This window comes from Oreochromis aureus, linkage group 11, assembly GCF_013358895.1.
Source record: "Oreochromis aureus strain Israel breed Guangdong linkage group 11, ZZ_aureus, whole genome shotgun sequence".
Classification (NCBI taxonomy): Eukaryota; Metazoa; Chordata; class Actinopteri; order Cichliformes; family Cichlidae; genus Oreochromis; species Oreochromis aureus.
In genome coordinates this window covers 11,492,183-11,516,366 of record NC_052952.1, presented here as the reverse complement: position 1 = coordinate 11,516,366, position 24,184 = coordinate 11,492,183, and the positions used below count along the sequence as shown (strand labels likewise).

Genomic DNA, 24,184 nt, shown 5'->3' with positions numbered 1-24,184 from the left:
TTTTGCCATTTTTTCTACATAAAGCTTTTAAGTAACTTCAGTTCTTTCCATAAATATAAAATAATTATTACTTTTTTATTTTTTAACCCTTTAAACACCAGTTTGTTTGTCCACTGCACCAGCTGGACGACAACCTCAAATCTCGCAATTTTATATAACTGCATTGCTACTGAAATTTCTTGTATTATTAATAGTAGAGTTTGGGGCATATAATTGATTCACATCAACATTGATAAAAAGAAAAGAATGAACTTCTACGCACCACTTTGTTTTGTTCCACTTTTGCTACTGAACTAGCAATTCAGTAGCAGTACTGGCAGCAATTTTTCACACCAGCCTATTAATTAACAAAAGACCAAGACAGACTTTTAATTCATTTGAAAGCCTGATGCTTAGCCTTGTACAACCCAGCTGTAAAACTCAGAAACCAGTCTTACTTGTTATCATCTATCGTCCACCTGGGCCTTACACAGAGTTTCTCTCTGATTTCTCAGACTTTTTATCTGATTTAGTGCTCAGCTCAGATAAAATAATTATTGTGGGTGATTTTAACATCCATGTAGATGCAAAAAATGACAGCCTCAACATGGCATTTAATCTGTTATTAGACTCAATTGGCTTCTCCCAAAATGTAAAAGAACCCACCCACCACTTTAATCACACTCTAGATCTTGTGTTAACATATGGCATAGAAACTGAAGATTTAACAGTGTTTCCTGAAAACCCTCTGCTGTCTGATCATTTCCTGATAACATTTACAATAATTGATTACACAGCAGTGGAGAGTAGGCTTTATCAAAGTAGATGTCTTTCTGAAAGTGCTGTAACTAAGTTTAAGAATATAATCCACCCACTGTTATCATCTTCAATGCCCTGTACCAACATAGAGCAGAGCAGCTATCTGAACGCTTACTCCAACAGAGGTCGATTATCTTGTTAATAATTTTACCTCCTCACTACGCACGACTCTGGATACTGTAGCTCCTGTGAAAACTAAGGCCTCAAATCAGAAGTACCTGACTCCGTGGTATAATTCTCAAACACGTAGCCTAAAGCAGATAACTCGTAAGCTGGAGAGGAAATGGCGTGTCACAAATTTAGAGGATCATCATTTAGCCTGGAGAAATAGTTTGTTGCTTTATAAGAAAGCCCTCCATAAAGCCAGATCATCTTACTATTCGTCACTGATTGAAGAAAATAAGAACAACCCCAGGTTTCTCTTCAGCACTGTAGCCAGGCTGACAAAAGTCAGAGCTCTACTGGGCCAACCATCCCTTTAACGTTAACTAGTAATGACTTCATGAACTTCTTCACAAATAAAATTTTTATCATTAGAGAAAAAATTACCAATAATCATCCCACAGATGTAATATTATCTACAGCTACTTTTAGTACCATTGATGTTAAGTTAGACTCTTTTTCTCCAACTGATCTTTCTGAGTTAACTTCAATAATTAATTCCTCCAAACCACCAACGTGTCTTTTAGACCCCATTCCTACAAAACTGCTCAAAGAAGTCCTGCCATTAATTAATGCTTCAATCTTAAATATGATCAACCTATCTCTAATAATCGGCTATGTACCACAGGCCTTCAAGCTGGCTGTAGTGAAACCTTTACTTTAAAAGCCATCTCTAGACCCAGCTGTCTTAGCTAATTATAGGCCAATCTCCAACCTTCCTTTCATATCAAACATCCTTGAAAGAGTAGTTGTCAAACAGCTAACAGATCATCTGCAGAGGAATGGCTTATTTGAAGAGTTTCAGTCAGGTTTCAGAGCTCATCTGTTAGGTGCAGGCTGTGTGCAGACAGGAATAGGACCCAAGGTGCAGACTCCGGAGACCAAAGGTGAACTCAAAACAGCTTTAATACTGAACTCAAAAGGGTAACATAACATGACTGGAAAAATCAAAATAAACTTAAACCAGAGGACTAACAGAACACACAGCTAAGTAAACGGTAGAACGCGACAGAGAGCACAGGAAAACACAGGGCTTAAATACGCAGAGGGAGTAATCAGGGAATGGGCAACAGGAGGGAAACACAGCTGGGGCAAACCAGGACTAACGAGACAAAGAAGCGTAAACTGAACACACTGAGAAAAGACAGAGACCTTCAAAGTAAAACAGGAAACACAACACAGACTGAACTTACAGACACAGACTGACTGGACACGGGAATATAGCAACTAAGGATACACAGAGACGCGAACTAGACAAGGGGATACAGCTGACAGGGGAGACAGAGCAACTAGAGATGACAGAGACACAAACCATAAGACAGAACTCAAAGAAACCAAAGACTAGAAATTATAACTAATATAACAAACTCAAAAACCCTGGGTCAACGACCCAGGCCTCCTAACAGTACCCCCTTAAGGGCTGGCTTCCAGACAGCCCAAACCAGAACCACCAAAAACGAAAAAACAACCCAACCAGGGCGGGCGGTGGGGGAAACAGGACGGAGGGCTCGAAACAAACCAAACACAACCCCAAAACCAAAACGGAAAACACTGGAGCCCAGAAAACAACCAAACAAAACCAGGCACACGACAGTTCCAAAAAAAGTTCAGGGGGCCGGCCCGGAGGACGACGACCCAAGAGTCCAGAAAAAAGTTCAGGAGGCCGGCCGGGCGGGAGGCACCGGCGGCGACGGAGCAGGTCAGGAGGCCGGCCGGGCGGGAGGCACCGGCGGCGACAGAGCAGGTCAGGAGGCCGTCCACGACGGCGAGGACGCCCAATCATCGGCTTGGAAAGCGGCCAGAAAGGACGAGCAGGCCGGACAGGATGTGCAGGACGAGCAGGCCGGGCAGGACGAGCAGGACGAGCAGGCCGGGCAGGACGAGCAGGACGAGCAGGACGAGCAGGCCGGACAGGACGAGCAGGCCGGACAGGACGAGCAGGCCGAGCAGGCCCAGGACGTGTAATCAGAGGCCTGGAAGGAGGCCGGCGCTGTAGAGGCGCAGAATGTGGTCCGGACGTCCGGGCGTGGCGAGGCAGGACCAAGCGGCTGTAGCCGAGGCCAGACCGGGCGGCGGCGAAGACTCGGAGGCCGGACCGGGCGAGGGTGACGCTGCAGGCGACGCTGAAGCTGGACCAGGCGACGGCGGAGCTGAAGCCGTAGCTGGACCAGGCGACGGCGAAGCAGAAGCCAGAGCTGGACCAGGCGACGGCGAAGCAGAAGCCAGAGCTGGACCAGGCGGCGGCGAAGCAGAAGCCAGAGCTGGACCAAGCGGCTGTAGCCGGGCCGGACCAGGCGAGGACGAAGCCGTAGCTAAAGCTGTAGCCGTAGCTGGACCAGGTGACGGCGTGGGAGCCGCAGGTGGTGGCACTGCAGATGACGGCGTGGGAGCCGCAGGTGGTGGCACTGCAGATGACGGCGTGGGAGCCGCAGGTGATGGCACTGCAGGCGATGGCGTGGGAGCCGCAGGTGGTGGCACTGCAGGCGGCGGCGTGGGGCCGCAGGTGGTGGCGATGAAGGCTGGACGGGCCCTTCGGACCCTCCAGCGAAACAGAAAGGCTGGACGGGCCCCTCGGACCCTCCAGCGAAACAGAAGGCTGGACGGGCCTCGGACCCTCCAGCGGGAACAGAAAACTGGGCGGGCCCCTCGGACCCTCCAGCGGAGGCAAACAAAGGCTGGCGCGGTTCTCCAGAACCCCAGCGGGAACAGAAGGCTGGACGGACCCCTCAGACCCTCCAGCGAGACGAACAAAGGCTGGAGCGGTCCCTCGGACCCTCCAGCGGGAATAAACGGCTGAGTAAACGACTGAGGAGAGAACTGAGCAGGTGACTGAGCCGATAGGTGAGCTAATGTTCGAGCTATGGATAGAAGTTTAAGTTCTATTGACTGTTGTAACGATGGTAGTAATGGTGGGTTAGGTGGTGGATTAGCAGTAAGCTGAGCTAGTTCCCTGAGCCTCCAGAACCTGAAGAAAGTCGCTGGACGGGCTCACCTGAGCCTCCAGCGAGGTCAGAAACAGGTGCAGGTACCTGCCGGATACCGGCCTCTCCCCCGAGGAGAAGGTACAGGGTGCCGCGACAGGCACCGGAGCAGGGACCAGCTGGACCTCAGCCTCCCTCACCTGAAGCACTGAAACAGGTGCAGGGGAATGCTGGGCCCGAGCCGCCCTGGGAGCAGGAACACAACTGGGCGAAAGGAGCAGGGTCAGAAAACACAGAATCCTCTAAAATGTTTTTTAGCTTCCTACCACCACCATGTGTAATAGTCTTAACGGTCTCAGTTTTAGCAGTGTTCATATGATTGTCTTTTTCCAGCTTAGAGGAGCAGAATGAAAACAGTCATTATAACTCACCACGGGAGTGGCTCAGCAGAGACAGAGTGGCGACTGCGTGAACGCTTTCTCCGGGAAGTGGGAGGTGGCAAACTGGCTGCGAACCCTCCAAAAGACCGGGCTGCGACGAGGAAGCAGAGAGTTTGTGAAGCTCAGAACGTGGCAGACCCAAAACAGAGCGAAGGATTGCAGCGGAGTGAGTCTAACGTCCGGCGTCACGTAATCCCTCTTCCTCCGCCGCTTAACCTTCTTGTCGGACTGGTAATCCAGGGGTGGAGGCGGAGGTGTAGCGACTGGAGAGAATGAGCACGTGCTCAATCTGATCGCCCGAGGCATAGGCGCAGGCTCGGCCGTGGCCATGGCAGTTTGGAGGCTGCGGGGCCCTCCAAAAGCCAAACGAGACCCATAGAAGGGTGACTGGAGCTCCTGGGCATGCTTAGCCTCCTGCCTCACGCTCTCCTTGAGGAAGGCAGAAACTGCGGGTCGCCGATACCAAACGGAGTCTGCTGGGTCCATAGTATGGTCGCGTTCTTCTGTTAGGTGCAGGCTGTGTGCAGACAGGAATAGGACCCAAGGTGCAGACTCCGGAGACCAAAGGTGAACTCAAAACAGCTTTAATACTGAACTCAAAAAGGGGTAACATAACATGACTGGAAAAAATCAAAATAAACTTAAACCAGAGGACTAACAGAACACACAGCTAAGTAAACGGTAGAACGCGACAGAGAGCACAGGAAAACACAGGGCTTAAATACGCAGAGGGAGTAATCAGGAATGGGCAACAGGAGGGAAACACAGCTGGGGCAAACCAGGACTAACGAGACAAAGAAGCGTAAACTGAACACACTGAGAAAAGACAGAGACCTTCAAAGTAAAACAGGAAACACAACACAGACTGAACTTACAGACACAGACTGACTGGACACGGGAATATAGCAACTAAGGATACACAGAGACGCGAACTAGACAAGGGGATACAGCTGACAGGGGAGACAGAGCAACTAGAGATGACAGAGACACAAACCATAAGACAGAACTCAAAGAAACCAAAGACTAGAAATTATAACTAATATAACAAACTCAAAAACCCTGGGTCAACGACCCAGGCCTCCTAACATCATCACAGCACAGAAACAGCTTTAGTGAAGGTTACAAATGATCTTCTTATGGCCTCTGACAGTGGACTCATCTCTGTGCTTGTCCTGCTAGACCTCAGTGCTGCGTTTGATACTGTTGATCATAATATCCTATTAGAGTGATTAGAACATGCTGTAGGTATTACAGGTACTGCGCTGCGGTGGTTTGTATCATATCTATCTAATAGACTCCAATTTGTTCATGTAAATGGAGAGTCCTCTTCACACACTAAGGTCAATTATGGTGTTCCACAGGGTTCAGTGCTAGGACCAATTCTATTTACATTATACATGCTTCCCCTAGGCAGCATCATTAGAAGACATAGCATAAATTTTCACTGCTATGCAGATGACACGCAGCTCTATCTATCCATGAAGCCAGATAACACACACCGATTAGTTAAACTGCAGGAATGTCTTAAAGACATAAAGACCTGGATGGCCGCTAACTTTCTGCTCCTTAATTCAGATAAAACTGAGGTTATTGTACTCGGCCCTGAAAATCTTAGAAATATGGTATCTAAGCAGATTCTTACTCTGGATGGCATTACCTTGGCCTCCAGTAATGCTGTGAGGAACCTTGAGTCATTTTTGACCAGGACATGTCCTTCAACGCACATATTAAACAAATATGTAAGACTGCTTTCTTCCATTTGCGCAACATCTCTAAAATTAGAAATATCCTGTCTCAGAGTGATGCTGAAAAACTAGTTCATGCATTTATTACTTCCAGGCTGGACTACTGTAATTCTTTATTATCAGGATGTCCTAAAAACTTGCTGAAAAGCCTTCAGCTGATCCAAAATGCTGCAGCAAGAGTCCTGACAGGGACTAGAAAGAGAGAACATATTTCTCCTGTTTTGGCTTCCTTCATTGGCTTCCTGTTAAATCCAGAATTGAATTCAAAATCCTGCTCCTCACATACAAGGTCTTAAATAATCAGGCCCCATCTTATCTTAATGACCTTGTAGTACCATATCACCCTATTAGAGCACTTCGCTCTCGCACTGCAGGGTTACTTGTTGTTCCTAGAGTATTTATAAGTAGAATGGGAGGGAGAGCCTTCAGTTTTCAGGCCCCTTTTCTGTGGAACCAGCTTCCAGTTTGGATTCGGGAGACAGACACTATCTCTACTTTCAAGATTAGGCTTAAAACTTTCCTTTTTGGTAAAGCATATAGTTAGGGCTGGACCAGGTGACCCTGAATCCTCCCTTAGTTATGCTGCAATAGACGTAGGCTGCCAGGGATTCCCATGATGCACTGAGTTTTTCCTTTCCAGTCACCTTTCTCAATCACTATGTGTTAATAGACCTCTCTGCATCGAATCATATCTGTTACTAATCTCTGTCTCTCTTCCACAGCATGTCTTTCATCCTGTTTTCCTTCTTTCACCCCAACCGGTCGCAGCAGATGGCCGCCCCTCCCTGGGCCTGGTTCTGCCGGAGGTTTCTTCCTGTTAAAAGGGAGTTTTTCCTTCCCACTGTCGCCAAAGTGCTTGCTCATAGGGGGTCATATGATTGTTGAGTTTTTCTCTGTATTTATTATTGTGCTATCTACTGTACAATATAAAGCGCCTTGAGGCGACTTTTGTTGTGATTTGGCGCTATATAAATAAAATTGAATTGAATTGAATTGAATTATAATGCATTGTTATTTTAGTGCAGAGAGAGCAAAAACATAAAAACTCCCTCTCAGACTGTTTGTGGCCAAAAATGGCCAACCCTTGTTTACATTTACAAAATGCTATAAATTTCATATATATTAAGAAAAATGTCCAGTTTTTTTTTTTTTTTACATGATTTTTTAGATTAGCATCAGGGCTGTTCATGAAAATCAAAATTTCATTAAAATTCTGAAATTTAACCCTTTAAATACCAGTTAGAGCACATAATCATAACAACTCATAAATAGTTCTCTATTTATGAAAATCATAAAATCCCATTTTTTTTCTAAATAATACATGCCATCTGATTTATTTGCTAACCATGATGAAGGTTACATGCATAGCAATAATTAACAGCATCAATGACATTTATGCAACATTGTGTTTTTCTGCAGTGGCAGAAAAACAAAAAACTCCCTCTCAGACTGTTCGTGGCCAAAATGGCCACCCTTGTTTACATTTACAAAATGCTATAAAATTCATATATATTAAAACATTTTTCTACTTAGACCAACTTCATTTTTAAATGAAAACCAGTCCTAGTCATGAAAACCAAAATATAATTCAAAATTAGAAATTATACCCTTTGAATACCAGTCAAATTATATGTTGCTACTATGTTTTTGGGGGAAATAGCAATAAAGTTCAAATTTTTCAGCAGTTGAATGATGAAACCTTTTTTTTTTTTTTTTAAATCATTGCAGGTCAGTGCCAGTAACAAAAAATAATTATTATTAATATTATATTTTGTATTATTCCTGTGAGTAATGACCCCAATAAAAGAAACTCCCACTTTGTTAGTCATGCCAAAAACGGCCTTTTATTGCTTGTTTGTACAAAATACACCCTTTCTTGTGTGTGTGTGTGTGTGTGTGTGTGTGTGTGTGTGTGTGTGTGTGTGTGTGTGTGTGTGTGTGTGTGTGTGTGTGTGTGGCGCTCAGGGAAGGCAGGACACGCAAACCACAGCAGAGTGATCTTTGCAGACACTCTTTCCACAGCTGGAGCAAGTGGTTGCCGTTCTTCTTCTGTTTATACACAGTTCACACCTTTTCCTCATTTTGCAGGGAGTGAGAACGTGTTGCTGTGGGTCATACTCTGATTCTGATTCTGACTGCTGTATCTCAGCAACAATAGCAGCGGCTGCTTTTGAGCGTGGGGCACAAGGCCGTCTTGCAATTTCTGGAGTCACCAGCATGTGGCCCAACTCCTCCAGGAACACCCTTCGTTGGTGGGTCTTGGTGGACTCCCACTCAGGATGCACTGCTTTCCACAGGACAAAGGCATTGTATGCTGAGACGTCCAGAAGATTGTAGAAACAGAGCCAGTGGCCAGCGACCGGTTCTCCTCCGACAACTGTAGGTGCCAACAACCTTGTCTAGGTTATCCACTCCACCTTTACACCTATTGTAATCAAGGATTGCTGCTGGCTTCTTCTTTTCCCCATCACTGACTGCTGGTTCCCTATGCTTTGTGCTCAAAAGAAGCACATTCTTCCCTCGCTTGGCCATGTAGGAGACTGCCATGGTTGTTTTGGTGAAGGCAAAGAGATGAAAGAATCTTCCTCTGTCTCAGCTGAACAAGCTGGGAGGGAGCTCTGGTTTGTTTCTCCTGATTGTGCCAACCAGAGCTAGTTTTCTTCTGAGCAGCTCCTCTGCCAAACTGAATGATGTAAAGAAGTTGTCACAAGTGACAGTGTGTCCTTGGAGCCCCTCTGTCAGCTGTAGCACAACTCTCATTCCCTGATTAACTTCCCGGGAACTTCCAGGTGATTTTCCTGTGTAAATTTCCATCTTCCAAGCATAGGAGGTTGCCACATCACAGGTCACCCAGATTTTAATGCCATATTTTGTAGGCTTCTTGGGCATATACTGTCGAAATCCACACCGACCTTTGAATCCAACCAGCTGCTCATCGACACACACATCAACTCCTGGATTGAACAGCAGGGGGAGACGAGCAACCCACTTTTCCCACAGGACGCGAAATGCAGCAAGCTTATCGTTCCTGAAACGTCCCGGGAGGGTGAGCTTGTTCTCAAAGCGGATGTTAGCGCTGATCTGGGCGTAGCGGTAGAGGGGCATTGTAGCACGGAATATTGCCCGTCCGGTCTTGTCAGCCCACAAACCACGCGATGCTTCACGCCTTGAGCGGTAGACACCAGCGAGAATCAAAATCCCAATGTACGCTCTCATCTCCACATCATCCACATCCCTCCAATCCTCACACTTTCGCCTCCCATGCAGGTTTGTGTGGGTGCACAGCAGCTGAAGGATCTCTTCTGTCACAAACAGGTCAAATGCAGATCTCAGGGTGCTAATGCGGGCAACTGCATACAGGGTGGGCCCTGGAGTGATACCAGTGGGTACTGGATTGTAGCGCATGGTCTCCTCAGCAGTGGGAAACCACTCAATATTCCCAGAACGAGACATCCACTCAGCCACCGGCGCCCCGGCGTCTGCCGCTTCTCCTACCGTCTCTGCCATTAGCCGCTCTGCCTCGACTGCTGTCTCTGTATCATTCTCACTTGCTGAAGAAGAGGAATCGGGCACTGGATGGTAATCCTCATCACTGGTAGTGATGCTGTCATTCTCTGAGGAGACTGAAGAAGCAGCCTCTTCTTCAGATGCAGCGGATTCCTCGTCATCTTCGCTTTCTGAGTGCATCACATAGTCAAGTGCTTGAAGCAGTGAATATGACCATCTTGCCAGAGCAAAAATGATCTTGAAGCTGCTGGGCAGTGGCGTCGTTAGGCCTATTTTAGGGGTGCTGAAGCCTCCCTAAAATATTCTTAAGCCCCCCTAAATAATTTGGTGGGTTTTTTTTTTTTTTTTAACTTATTCGATTTTTTTTAACAGAACTTGCAGACAAATTCAATATAAAGATGCTGCAATATGAGTTTAAAAACCCTGGGTGAACACACCTAATAATATAAACCTCTCGCTATTCACATAAATATGACGATAACTCGGCAGGTCCCTTTCACTTTACACTGTTAAGGTAGCGTCAGTGCTTCGTTATCCAATCCGTTCCAGTTGTTCACAGGGGACAGCCACATTACTGAAAATCCAGTCCTCGTTTTCACTGCTACTTTACACTCCGCTCGTCTACACCCGCGGACACACTAGAGTACATGCTGCAAACTGCAAGAAATCATGGATATACGCAAGAAAGTAAGTCTTCATCACTGGCTGGTAGTAACAATTAGTTAGCTCCAGCTAACAGCAGAGAGTCCCATGTAATTAATGAACCAGGTGCTCCCCATTTTGATAAATAAAAACCTGGCTAGCGCACTAAGTTAAATTGTTAGCATAATGTTAATTTCTGTCACTCGTTTTAGCTCTGAAAAATGGAGCTGAGCTCATTCAGGTATGGTTATCATCAGTGGAAATAATAATAATCACTCCATCCCCATTAACCTGTAGGAGTCAGGGCAGAGGAGCACAGAGAGGGAGAGGGGAGAGACCTCTACTGGAGAGGTGAGTCAAAGATTTCACAGGATGGAGTCATTTGTGATGCAGACAGTCTGATTAGAATTTTATGGAACTCAATATGGATATGAAATATGAAACATTTCAGTCATGGTACAACATATAACACCTGTTTAACTTGAGCTTTTATTTAGGAGAGTCAAGGTTAGAAAGTGGAGAGAGCAAAGATATATATATATAAGTCAAATTAGCCTGACTCACATATTTTTGAGGGTTCTATTTTAATATTACTTCAATTCAAGTAATTTAGTAATATTTTTCAGGGCTTTAAATTGCAACCATTTTAGTCACATGCGTGCTCAAAATGTAATGTTTGTAACTTCAAAATATTTGGGAGCAACAAATTACTGTGGCGCGTGAGCAGAAGTCATGATATTAGCAATTTACATTACAATTCAGTATGTTTTAATGTATCTTGTAGGGTGAGGCAGAAGGAGAGGCTGAGGGAGAAAAAGGTCAACAGGCAAGTTCAAGTCAGAAAGAGCAAGGAGAGACAGAGGAGCTGCAGCAAATGGATCAAGAGGCAGAGGAAGATCAAGTTATTACAGAGAGAGGAGAGCAAACAGGCCAAGAGAGGGAAAATGATGAAGCAGCTGCAGCAACTCATTCTACACAGGGTTTGATTTAGGTGACAAAGACACAGGGCCCAGACAGGTGAAGCTGAGGAGCTATCCACATGATACTTTTGGTACACAGAAGCGAGCATTTAACCACAGCTGGTTTGAAAAGCACAACTGGTTAGAATATTCAGTCAACCAGAATGCAGCTTTCTGCTTCCCATGTAGAGTGTTTGGCAAAAACATCAAACATGATAGTTTGGTCAGTGATGAAGGTGAAGACAGCCCAAACGGAGCTTTTACGTGCATGGAGCTTTTAAAGGAGTTTGATCCTTTTCTTCAAAAACATAACCCCCCATCAAATACACAGTATTTCTTGCCAACATCCCAGAATGACACGATTGACTGTTGTGCCCAGGAAGTTACTAGTGTCATTGTATCTGAAATGACAAAGTCTAAAGTCTATGCCATCATGGCAGATAAGGCAAGGAATGAAAACGCAGAGCAGTTAGCTGTTTGTGTCAGGTACGTGTCAGAGGGGGCAGTGAAGGAGCGTTTCCTTGCACTAGCAGAGATAAAATCATTTGATGCCCAGTCCATTGCAAATGAGATTGAGCAGCAGATCCAAAACAATGGTCTTGCAGAACTTAAGTGTGTAGCACAAACATATGATGGTGCAGCCGTTATGAGTGGCTCCACTGGAGGTGTACAAGCACATTTTAGAAGGCTCCATCCTGAGGCTATCTATGTGCATTTTTATACTCATCAACTCAACCTGGTTTTGTGCAATACTTGCAAGGCTGTCCCAGAGGCTGTGGAGCTTTTCAGCTTGTTGGAGTGTGTGTATTCTTTCTTCAGCACCTCCCTAGTCAATCATCATAAGTTCATAAAGACTCAGGCAAAGCTTGGATTGACAAAAACTGAGCTTGTGCAACTTTCAAACACTCACTGGGCATGTCAGTTGCAATCAATCAGTGCAGTTCTTGAGACATTGCCAGCCATTTTGGAGTGCCTATCTGCAGTTGGATCCCCCATAGCTGTTGGTCCCAGAGCAAAGCTCTACAAGTTCTCAGCAGTCTATGCACTACTGATGTTTCAGTTGATTCTTTCTGTAACCGAAGGACTCCACAAATTCCTGCAGAAAGAGACTTTAGACCTGGCAGAATCTTTTATCTGTAAACAAGCTGTGTGACACACTTAAGGGCAAACACTCAGATGCATTTGGCTGCGTCAAACAATGGGTCAGAAAATACTTCACAGACTTGCAGTCATGTCTATTGAAAAAGACACGCTTCAGCATCTGAGTCACAACATAGTGATTGACCGATTTGCCACTCTTAAAAACGGACGCTACTCTTTGATGCTTCCACCCACCGGGTAACTGGTGATTGCAGCCATAAAAATTATGTATTTTTTTATTTTCAGTTTTTTTCTTGTTATTGATGCAGCAAACACATTTCCTCTGTTTTCTTGTTGTACTGTATTATAAAACAGACGGAAATAAAGCAATAGATCAATTGGTGGCCTAGGATGTTTAATCGGTCCAAAAAAGTAGTAAAGCAATTTCTCAGTCTTTTTCTGTTTGTGAAATTTTGTGCTCATTCACTACATTCGTTCGTATCGTGTGCATCTCTTGGGGGCTAAGCCCCCCCTGTCCTTAAATCCTAGTGACGCCCCTGCTGCTGGGTTTATTTATAGCTTTACAAATGACTGCACCTGTATAAACCCCAGGACAGAATTTGTTGTTGTTTATGCTACAGCTACAGCTTTGAACTTTGCAGAGTGTCCTGTGAGTTCTTTCTCTGTTTTTTTTGTTGGGAGAGTAGATATTTTGGTGTGCATTTTTTTAATGAAAAGAACAAAGTTAGAGGTGCTTTCATTATGAACATCAAAGTTAAAATTCCCCAGGAAGCTCAAAGCTCAATAGCTTGCATCAAGAGACATTCAAATGAACTTGGACGTATGGCAACATAATTTATTTTTCTCTCTTGCAAATGCAAAGTTGTGCTGCAATTTCACACTGGCACTTTTTTTTTCATGCACAAACACAAACCTTTGTCTAACATCTTTAAGATCAAACCTGAATCAAAATTGTGTCATTCTTTTGGTCCATTGGAGTGCAGTAAGACATCAAACACCCCTATAGAAAACTCAGAATATTACATGAAATTGCTTGCTTGGCCAAAAATGGGTAAATGATGTAATTTGGTAAAAAACATTAAAAACTACAATTTTCATGTGTTGAGTTTAGAATGAAAGCATGATATAGTACTGTCAGTAACAAGGAATCAAAAAAGGTGGTTATAATGGGTTTCAATTGGCCACAAATGGCCACGATACAGCCAAGAGGAACAATTTAGTGTATAGTGAATATTATTGACATTATTAAGGAGCTGATGTTGAAAATTAAAAAATCTGAAAGAAATACACAACTTTGGGAAGTTTCATTTTATTTGCATTAACAGAACAAAAATGGTTGAAAGACGAAAAGTAAAGTGGCCACAAATGGCCAGGATACGACTCAGAGGGTTAAGAAAGGAAGCAGGGCCACAGATTATTTATACATACAGTCCATAGTTTTGCGCTACAGGCCCCCGGAACCAATTGTTAGGTTCCTACAGGAAGTAGAGCATTGTCGGATGCATTTCGAGGTGGAGCAAAGCTTACTTCCGTTTGTCATTCAGCTAGAGAGCTGCTGGATACCCGGTGTGTCACTTGTCAGGTATTTAAAACGCAGTAACGTTCTATTTTTCTCTTTTAAAAAAAAGTCTTGATACGTCAAAACAAGGAAAGAAATGAGATTCGTAATCACAACATAGGAAAAGAAGGTGGCAGAGGGTTTGTTAGCTGGATGTCGCGGCGTGTCCGCACAGGGTGAACGGGGATATAGCTTCGCAAGCTAATGCACTGGTTATTCATTTCCTTGAGGACCCTACACTACTCCTTAGCTCTGCGAATATTCATATAAAATACACAAGCTAAACGACTCACTCAGAGACGGCAGACTGTTTTTGAATTTTTAAAATTTTAAATTCCTGGGATCAGTGCATCAGTGAGGAGTTGATATTAAAATACTTTTACAGTAAAGAAGTAAACGCTGGCTCAGGTTTAAATGTTGCTGGATGAACCAAAAACTCAGTGACGTCAAATAAAGCAGATATTATTAAACTGTAACTGATAGTAATTCAAACCCGTAAGTGAGCTATTTCAAACTTTTTGTCTGCTGCGGGCGTGAGCAGCTTTTCCGTGTTTTAAATCACTATAGTATCATATATAATTAAAGAGATGTTTTCTCTTGTTTTCTAACACAATGAGTGGTTTAAACTAATGCAGTTGTTTCCCCAGTCCAAGACCCAGTCTTTTATCATTCTCTCTCTTTCTCTCTCTGCAGGAAGCTGCATTTTGTGACGAGACATCATGACACTTTTTCACTTTGGGAACTGTTTTGCTCTGGCCTATTTTCCGTACTTTATAACCTACAAGTGCAGTGGCCTGTAAGTGTCTGTGTGAATCAGTTTTCTGTGTGAATCAGTCAGTGATGCTTGACGGTATAAGATTTAAATGCAGTTACAAGTAACACACTCATCCATGGGTTCACGTAGACCCTTCTTTCATATTCTTCTTCTTTGTGGTAACATATGCTGCCAGACTGGGAAGTGCCTGCTAATAATCTTCTTAGTAATGTTCGAGCTTTTGGAGAGGGTCCACATAATCCTCTTAGACCTGCATAGTGTGCATAGTATATTCATTAAAGGCATAATGTAAACCCTTTCTCTCACCATTACTGCATGGATATATTAAAGCTCTGTTCATCTAATTCAGGCATTCCAAATTCATTTTAAATCATGTGCTATATTCAGCCCACTTTGATTTTAAGCAGGCTGGACCAGTGAAAGTACATGATGAATGTGTAAAATTACAATTATTTACGATTAAATTTAATAAATAATATAAGTTTCATTAATTCACAGATGTTTTTTATTTTTAAAACTGTGGCCTCATTGTTTGTTTGTTTTTTTTAAAAAAAACACATTTATAATAGATGGTGGAAAAACAGAAACCTTTGTCAATTAATTGTTTGTCTGTTAATTTCGGGGTGTCAAACATATGGTACGAGGGCCAGATGCAAGTCGACACAGTAAATGTAAATGGACTGGTTCTTATATAGCGTAAATGAACATAAACTTTGTCTTTTAGAATTACAGGGTATTCTAGGCTATGAGATACCATTACATTTTCTGTACAATTATACATTTATTCCTTAATTTAAGCAGTTAAAAAAATATTAAGCTATTTCAGAGGTTAAATGTGTAGTTAAACTGACACAAAGGGAAGTTTCACTGGTCCAACCCACTTAAGATGAAAGTGAGCTGTATAGTACCATTCATACTATACAAGTTATTTTTGTATAGTATGAATGGTAAGCTGTTTTTTTTTTTAATTCATAAAAAGCTGAAAAGCTGTTAAATGTGTGAAAATACATAATAATAAGTTCATAATCTAAGCTGCTCAGTGGGCTCAATTGGAGTTTTTTGCTGGGGCTATTCTGGCCCCCGGGCCTTATGTTTGACAAATGTATACATGTGTTCTCTGTTTAGCTCGGAGTACAATGCCTTCTGGAGATGTGTCCAAGCTGGAGCAACGTACCTGTTTGTCCAACTTTGTAAGGTGAGACATTTTTTTGTGGTTATGAAAATCTGTGTCATATTTTTTGAGGCAGGAAAAAAAGCACAAACTTAACACAAGTAATGCTTCTTTATCTTTTTGGGTTTCAGATGCTGTTTCTAGCCACATTTTTTCCCACGTGGGAAGGAGGAGTAGGAGCGTATGACTTTGTAGGGGTGAGTGTCTAATCACAGTAACGACATCAAAAAGGAAGATTATTGTTCTTGTCATGTGTATATCATTAGAGAAAGGAAAGCATACAGAATACCAGCTTTAGCATTAGGCTGTAATGTTCTTGTTTGCATTTCAGGAATTTATGAAAGCCACAGTGGACCTTGCAGACCTTTTAGGTCTCCATCTCGTTATGTCTCGCAACGCTGGCAAAGGAGAGTACAAGATCATGGTGGCTGCCATGGGCTGGGCAACAGCAGAGCTCGTGATGTCGAGGTTAGCACTACCGTCTCATTTTATTAAAATGTGCTACACATCTACACAACAGGGGCTCATTATGCATGTACGATCACATGATCAAACTCTTTAATGGACTGTCACAGTGAAGTCTGCAAAAGCTCAAAACAAGCTCAGGAGACGTTTTCTGTAGCGTAAGCAGCATTACGTGAGGACCTAAAACTGTGTTGCTTAACCATGGCTGCGCCGTTCTTGTGAGAGGAACTGGTTTTAATCGAGCCAGTGATAACGTGAGGATTTAAGGGGAAGGAAAATAGCTCAGTCATTAAAATCCCTGACTCATTTCTTTTAGAAAGATGCCACTTAAATAAATGATATGAAATGCATTCACTGTCCACAGTATATGACACCATTAATGCTACGGTATAGTTTCTTTCTGCTGCCCTCTTTGTGTTTGTTTTAAAGTCAGACAACAGTAAAAATCATCCTACATAACATTTAAGTAATACTTAAAGTTGATAACTTTAAATACATTTAAGTAATATTTAAAGTAACCTGTTTTATATTGTTTTTTATAGTATTTAATTTTTTAAATTTACTTTGTGGCCACATGTCTGTGAAAGGCTCTTTATAAATAAATGTTACTTACCTTGAATATTAACAGAGTACATAAGAAAACATGTAAATGATAACTTCATTAACATGATGGACACACAGAAGTTGCAACAGTTAATGAATATCTTACTGCAGTATGCTTTTTGATTATTAGTTTCCTGTTACTTTTCCCTCAGTACAAAGTACAAGAAAAATATGCAAGAAAACTGTTCCCATTAAAGGCGGAACAAACATACCTGTTTCTTCTCTTTAAGCAAAAACATACTGTCAGTTTAATTCAGTTTTATTTATATAGCACCAAATTGCTAGCTGCACTCCAAATGATAGGAATAGTAAATGATGGATGGAAATTACTGATAGAGTCGCATAGTGATAAACGCCAGCTTTAAAAACTCGAGCAAAGATGAAACAGCAAATGTTTCTGTAATGGTCGATGCTAAAAAATTAACGATAACTTTCAGTTTTAAGTTTCTCACAGACTTCTAAAATATTTACTTTTGTTTTCATGACAGGTGGCCTATTAAAATTTATTAAGAACTGTATATATGTAAAATCATATTGCTAGTTAAGGACAACAAGAGTGTGCTATCAGCCTGGTTAATTTAATTCCCTGGTTTAAATCACATCACTGAGTGAAACATGGAAAACACGTCCCATAACTCACTATCCTGCTTTTCAGGTGTCTTCCACTGTGGGTCGGAGCCAGAGGGATTGAGTTTGATTGGAAATACATCCAGATGAGCTTTGACTCAAACATTAGTTTGGTGAGTGACTGCTGCTCTTCTCCCTTTTTAATATTTTCACACTGGTGACTCATCTTGTTTGTAGCGGTTTTACAGAAACATCACAGTAGAAACAATTTGTTCTTTGCATGTTCGGAGAAATTTGAACTTCATTCCTGCGTTCCTTTTCTCTGTTATAATTGGAATTATCTTCATTGTTGTAATATGAGTGTTTATTCTGGTACATTATTAAAGGTACATTACATTGCTACGGCATCAGTGGTATGGATGTTTACACGATACGACCTTCCAAAGAGCTTCAGGCTGCCTGTGACTGTGCTGCTGGCTCTCTGTGTCTACAAGGCCTTCTTAATGGAGTAAGTCTTGGATGTTTCATATTTCATGTTACCATTCTTATATTATATAGGCTTACACAATATAAGAATTGTTGTATTTTTACCACGTTAAAGTCATTTTTTACCTACAATAATATATTTAACATTTAAACAGCCCTGTGTGGGTATAGCAATATTACTGCATGTACAGTAATATGTTGCACATACATCCTGGACTAACATTGTTATGAAGATGTAGGAACAACACCAATGGGAAGATATCAGATCACGCTTACAACAATTCGAGTAACTTGAATAACTCGATTACAAAAAATCCTTGATGCAAATTCTTTGCTTCAGTGCTTCATTTAATGCAACAGAGATGGTCTGGAGTACCTGGATGTCCATCATGTGCATGCGCAGAGGTACCAACAGACTGTCTCTGTTGGTACCTCTGTGCATGCAGGTACTTCAAAGTCACATGTGCAACCTGGGTGATGCAGGGGAAGAGCACCCAGCAGTCGTCTACTTTTCATAGTTTCGCCTTTAAGTGCATACTGTGTATATTGTTACCATTAGCTAGCTTCAGTGCTTACCACCTGTGCCAGTAGCCTCAAACCTTCAGTTGGAGCTCATTTTTTATCTCCCAGAGGCTTCATAGATCACAACTCTCTGCACCAGACCGTTCGCTGTTACTCAGTCATGACAAAATGACAGGAGACGCAGTTGGGTGCAGTGACTGTCCAGGTGTTTCACATTGCCTGCAGCAGTTATCCAGAATTCATAGAACTCTAGTTATATTTGTAACTCTGATTTTACATCAAAGCCAAACGTCCACCTTAGGTGAAAGTGCATTATTCCACCAATGATGCGCCAACAATATAAATCTAGGAGGTGTAGGATTCATGAAAGGCATCAGCACAAAGCCTATAATATTTATCAATTTTAAAAATTAGTACAAATAATGTTCATAAAGTCATAAAATAAAAAGTCTGTAGAAAATACCTGAAATAGCTTTTAGGAAAAAATATTTTTGACTCAATAAACTGCTGCTTTATTGTGTGAAATTAGCTTTTGGGATTGATCTGCTGTTGAGTTGATGGGATTCATATAATAATGAGACATTTTTGAAAGAAAAAAGCATGGAGTGGAGCTACACTCTCAAACTTATACATAGCTTCCTAAGTTTTCCCCTTAAAACAAAGCAAAACATATTTAGAAATATCTTTTCTTTTTCTCTTTTTTAAATTGGAGACATAATTACTAATAGAAATATGGTTCCGGAATCAAAATGATCTGTTTCCATAATTTTTACTGGTTAAAATAAGTGAAAAAATGTTGCAGTACAACTGCAGGATTTGTGGACTTAAATTCACTTTAAATGAAGAGAAATTATTTGAAAATGTGGCAGCAGAAGCCTTTGTGAAGCACAAGATGGCTGTACAACACTGGACAAGCATATGATCTAATATTTTTATATATAAAGGACATAATTTGCAGGTAATTGGAAGAATTGCTAAGTTGTATGTTGCGCAACATGTAAGTGTTAAATTCTCCAATGAATGACTTCACAGTTTGGCATCTTTAGAAACTCTTGCAAAGAAAAGTTTCTTGTTCTGTTGGTGTGAGTGGAGTGAGTAGAAAATGGGGTCAGAGTTTGAATAAATATTTTGAATAAACTCGTTATCCCTCTGTGTGTTTGATGGATGGTCTCAGCAGTGTTGTTTTGCTCTTTTAATTTGAAACTTACACACATTTTCCCTGGTTTTGTCTTCAGGTTGTTCGTTCATGTCTTCCTGTTGGGCAGCTGGACAGTGTTGCTGGTGAAAGCCGTGCTGACTGGGGCCATCTCTCTGTGCTCGCTTTTCCTCTTTGTCACTCTGGTTCACTCCAACTAAATAAACCTCAGCCCCCCCTGGGCTGAAGCCTTTGACGGTCTTTCTGGTCCTGATAGGACCGGGGTTGTCCTGAATCAGGAGCTGACACCACATCAGTCTTGATGTCACCATACAACATTCAAGATGGCTGAAAAACTACTGTTGATATTGTTGGGCATGTCTGCCTGGAACACTTACCAGTTCTCCCAGTTTATTGTGATGAACCCATTGTTAAAAACTGTGCTTTCAGGCAATCTGTTGAAGTTGCAGAGCTGCGGTGGTTACATCAGAAGGCTTCTGTAATACGATTGGCTTACCTAAGCTGTGTTGGTTTCATGGAAATGTGACTTTTATATCAAATGAATTGAGACTTAGTTAACAGCATATTTAGTTTTAAATGTTTTCCAGCATTAACGCTCAACATAAGAAGTTTAATATATAACAAACAAATGACATCAGTAGTTTGTTTGCCCACATATGTGTCTTTTTGTTTGTATAAAAGTAGTAAAAACATGCATTCTTGGACATTTTTTTCTAATTATTGAAAAGACTTAAGGTCTAAATAAAAAATCTGAAATGCCTGTTGTAAAATTAATGACAGGTTCTGTGATTTTGACATAAATAAATGTCTTTGTATTGTCTTCTTTCTCTCAACTGTCCTTTAACAATCAGCCTAATTTGTTTTTTTTTAATAAAGCACTTGCAGCTATCTCAAGACAACAATCTAAGCATAAAGGTTTCTTTTGTATTCAGAGATTCACACTTTGGGCTTTGCACGCATTAACCGATCATCTCTGCTCAAAAATCACTTCAGATTCACTCTCATTTTCTGTTTTTCATCTTTTTAATTGAATTCGTTCATGACCAGCACGGTGGGTGCCGTGGTTAGCACTTTTTGGGTTTTTTTAAAATATTTTTATGGAGAAAGAGGAATATACATTATTTGTTTACAATTACAATACAACCTGTTCCCCGCACCCACGTTAAAAAAATAATAAAATTTTTAAAAAAGGGGGGGGGTGATAATATTAATCAGCTGATAAAACGTTCAGTGACTTGCAATAGTTGACAAAGGAGCCCCAGACACGATATATTCGGCCTTTGCTGCTAGGCCAATCTTTTGCAATTTAAGAAACGACATAACATCTCGAAACCAAAAAGAAACTGAAGGTGTCTTTGAAGATTTCCAATGGATTAAGATACAACGTCTAGCCAAAAGTGATGTAAAGGCTAATATTTTGAGGTGTGTAGGAGTAGTTAGACCAGTATTAACTGGAAACACGAAAATAGCCAAAAAAGGGTTCATGCAGACCTGGGTCCCAAGAGTCTTGGAAAGACTAACTGAATACTGACTCCAGAAGTCATGGAGTCTTGGGCACAGAAAGAACATGAAACTCAGGTCACATGGAGTGGCATGACATCTCTCACACTGATCCACCACTTGTGGGTAGATCTCGGACAGACGAGATTTCGAATAGTAAACCCTGTACAATACCTTGAATAAGTTGTAACCTAGCACAGGACGTACTATAACAGACACTGGATATTGCTTTCTCCCATTGCTGATCCGAAAAGATTATTCCTAACTCCCACTCCCAAGCCCTCCTAATTTAACCACCAAATGGACATCTAAATCCATGAGTTGTTTATATATTACAGATATAATTGATTTCTTATTGGGTTTAAGGGACAGCAATTCCTCCCACGAAGAAGGTCCTGGATTGAAATCCAGCGTGTTACGTTTTCTTCCTTGTTTGCATAGGTTCTATCCAGATACTCTGGCTTCCTCTCTCGTGCCAAAGACATCCAGTTAGTGTAGTTGGGTTAATTGGTGATTCTAAGTTGCCCATAGGTGGCTATCTCTCTGTGCTAACCCTGCTATAGAATGATGATCTTTCCAGGATGCACCTTTCCTGACGCCCAATGGAGGTGGGATAGGCTCCAGTCAACCTGCAAACCTGAACTGAATATTTATTATACTATTAGAAGGATTTCATTAAATATTTTAAATGGATCATTTGGTGTTTTACATGCTAGTTTTCTAGTTAAGATTTTTACGTGTTGATTTTAGCTTTCATTAGTGCAGTCTCACAATAATAACAGTAAAAGCTTAAAATACTTCACAGCTGCATGATTGGTTGACTGGATTTATAGAAAAGATTTACTGGATTTGTAGAAAGATACACTTGTGGTCATAAGGTACGTACGCTCATCATGGACATGAATACCATGGGCTTTGATCTTTAGTGTCTTAAAAAAAAGATCGTGGTCAAGTTTGAATTTATTTTGGATTTTTCCACACAGTCAAAAGTAGAGATGCATGGGTCAAATATATGCATAAACTCAAATCTTTTAATAAGTGGTTCTGAATGAGCTACACGGTCTTTTAAAATCGCACCACACATCAAAACTGGAACGGATGAAGAAGGTTAACATTCCCCAAAATTTTAGGACTATGCTCAAAAGCAGGGTCTGTACCATAAAACCAAACAATTTAGCCAACTACTTTTTGACTACCAAAAATGCCTGGTTAAGGTGGTAATTGCTAATGGACATTTACCCAAATATTAGTCCTGGTGTATTTGTACTTGTATCTCTATGTGTGTTATTATTATTATTATGTGTCTGGTTGTTATTATGAAAAATTCACCTCTTAACAACCAGGAATGCTGCAAACGTGACAGTAATCAAATTTGCTTCTGGAACACACAGAGAATGACACATTCCGGAAGTTTGGCTCAAAATTCAGGATTTTCCCAGTAGTTATATCTCATTTTTCTTAGTCAACCATGTTTCTGCTAATAGAGCTCACACTGCCGAATGTTTTCTCCTCCTGTCAGCTGTTGTCTTTAGAGTCCAATAAAGCACTCACTTTTCAAGAATCACAGTGGACTTTGCTGTTACATATTATACACAGACACACATTATATTAACATGGACCCACTCCAAGTTAAGGTCAAGATACAGAAAGGGAGAACATTCTGATACTTTCCCAGAAACACAGAGGAAATTTGAAGGCTACAACTTAACAAATTTTTTTTTAAAAACCTGTGATCCAGCCTTATCCTGCAGACTGCAGGATAAGGCTGGTCATAGTTTGTTTGTTCTTTAAGTTAGTTTACTAAACACAGCCAAGAGTAATTCAGTAAGAACACAAGGGTCTACTGGTTCAGACCAGCCCGTGGTCATCAGGACTTGGCTCCATCCAACCTGGAAATTATCAAAGCATTTTGGAATACAAAGTTTCTTTTCTGGAAGATATGCGTACTAGGGAAATTGCACTAAGAACCAGGAACAATGCTAAAAATTAACATTGGCCCTTGATCTTCAGGCAGTACTCCATAAAAACCAGGTTTCTGTCATGAAAACTATGGGATGGGTAGAGGAACACTTCTAGAAATCCTTGTCTGTGAACACAGGTCACAAATTCAGGTTAAAACCCTGTCTCTCTGCAAAGTAGAAGCCACATATGAACAAGAGCCAGAAACATCACCATCTTCATTGAGCACAAGCTCTTTTAAAATGGACTGGGGCAAAGTGGGCAACTGATCTGTGATCAGACATTTCTATTTCTATCCTTAACCACCATGAGGAAGTCAAAAGTGGCAGACACATATGTGAGGGTGGTGTAGAGAAATGTGTCGTGAAAGCCTTAAAAGACAAATTGAAGTATGCTAACTGTGTCTTACTCCGAGGTTGTGTTAAAATGCTGTACAGTTCAGTGCAGGCTAAACAGGTTAGATTTCTATACTGTGGTGAAGTCTGCAATATGACTGAAGTATGTGCTGAGAAAAACTGCCAAGAAAGCGTACGGTGTGGTGGTGGAATAAAAAATACAGGAAAATATTCGAAGGGATAGGTTATTTATATCTGCTAAATTGAGTATGAAACCCACTGAATTGTGATAAATAAATGATCATTTGGGAAAAAAATATACCTCAAACATGCACTATGAAAAATCTCTGAACCTTTTTGTCTTGACGGTCATGTCTATAACTTTAAGCTGCCCTAAAGTGCTTTGGAGGCAGACACATTTACATTCCAGGTCTCTAAAAAAACCCAGATTCAAAATCAATGAAAAGCTGGAAGGCGTGTTTTGTTGGGTTAACTAAGTATTTGGGGAAGTAAAACCTGGGTGATTTAGTGGTAACTGAAATGTGTTTGCAAATTGCTGATGTTTTATCTCATAACTCACAACACACTTCTCTCCTCTACATAAGCTTTACAAGTTAAAAGTATCAGTATCGGTATTAATATCAGCGATAGCGCCCCTGTATTGACCTGATATTAATATTTTTTTTGCTGTATTGAACAAAACTTAATTGTAAATCAGGCGCCAGACAGGAAATCACGTGCTGCCTTCACGTCACCTTGTAAAAACTGGCTATTACTTTATTCGACATGATTGTGGGACAGTTAATTGCTAT

At 41.4% G+C, this 24,184-nt stretch overlaps 1 protein-coding gene and 1 pseudogene across 3 annotated transcripts; one reads left to right on the top strand and one right to left on the bottom strand.

Moving 5' to 3' along the window:
• Positions 1–3,886: 3,886 nt before the first annotated feature.
• LOC120442623 lies at positions 3,887–9,753 on the bottom strand (annotated as a pseudogene).
• A 463-nt stretch (positions 9,754–10,216) lies between these two features.
• Positions 10,217–20,477, top strand: tmem147 (transmembrane protein 147). 3 transcript variants are annotated; one of them, XM_039618972.1, is made up of 9 exons: positions 10,242–10,260; positions 10,513–10,566; positions 14,527–14,629; positions 15,734–15,803; positions 15,911–15,976; positions 16,111–16,247; positions 17,503–17,587; positions 17,801–17,922; positions 19,658–20,477. In XM_039618972.1, the coding sequence occupies exons 3-9, from the start codon at positions 14,553–14,555 to the stop codon at positions 19,776–19,778; spliced, it is 678 nt and encodes a 225-aa protein (XP_039474906.1). In that variant the 5' UTR covers positions 10,242–10,260; positions 10,513–10,566; positions 14,527–14,552; the 3' UTR covers positions 19,779–20,477. The 3 variants fall into 3 exon arrangements, with proteins under 3 accessions (XP_039474907.1, XP_039474906.1, XP_031588951.1); XM_039618973.1 differs by lacking the exon at positions 10,513–10,566 and having other exon boundaries at positions 10,217–10,260; XM_031733091.2 differs by lacking the exons at positions 10,242–10,260; positions 10,513–10,566 and adding an exon at positions 13,765–13,857.
• Positions 20,478–24,184: the final 3,707 nt, after the last annotated feature.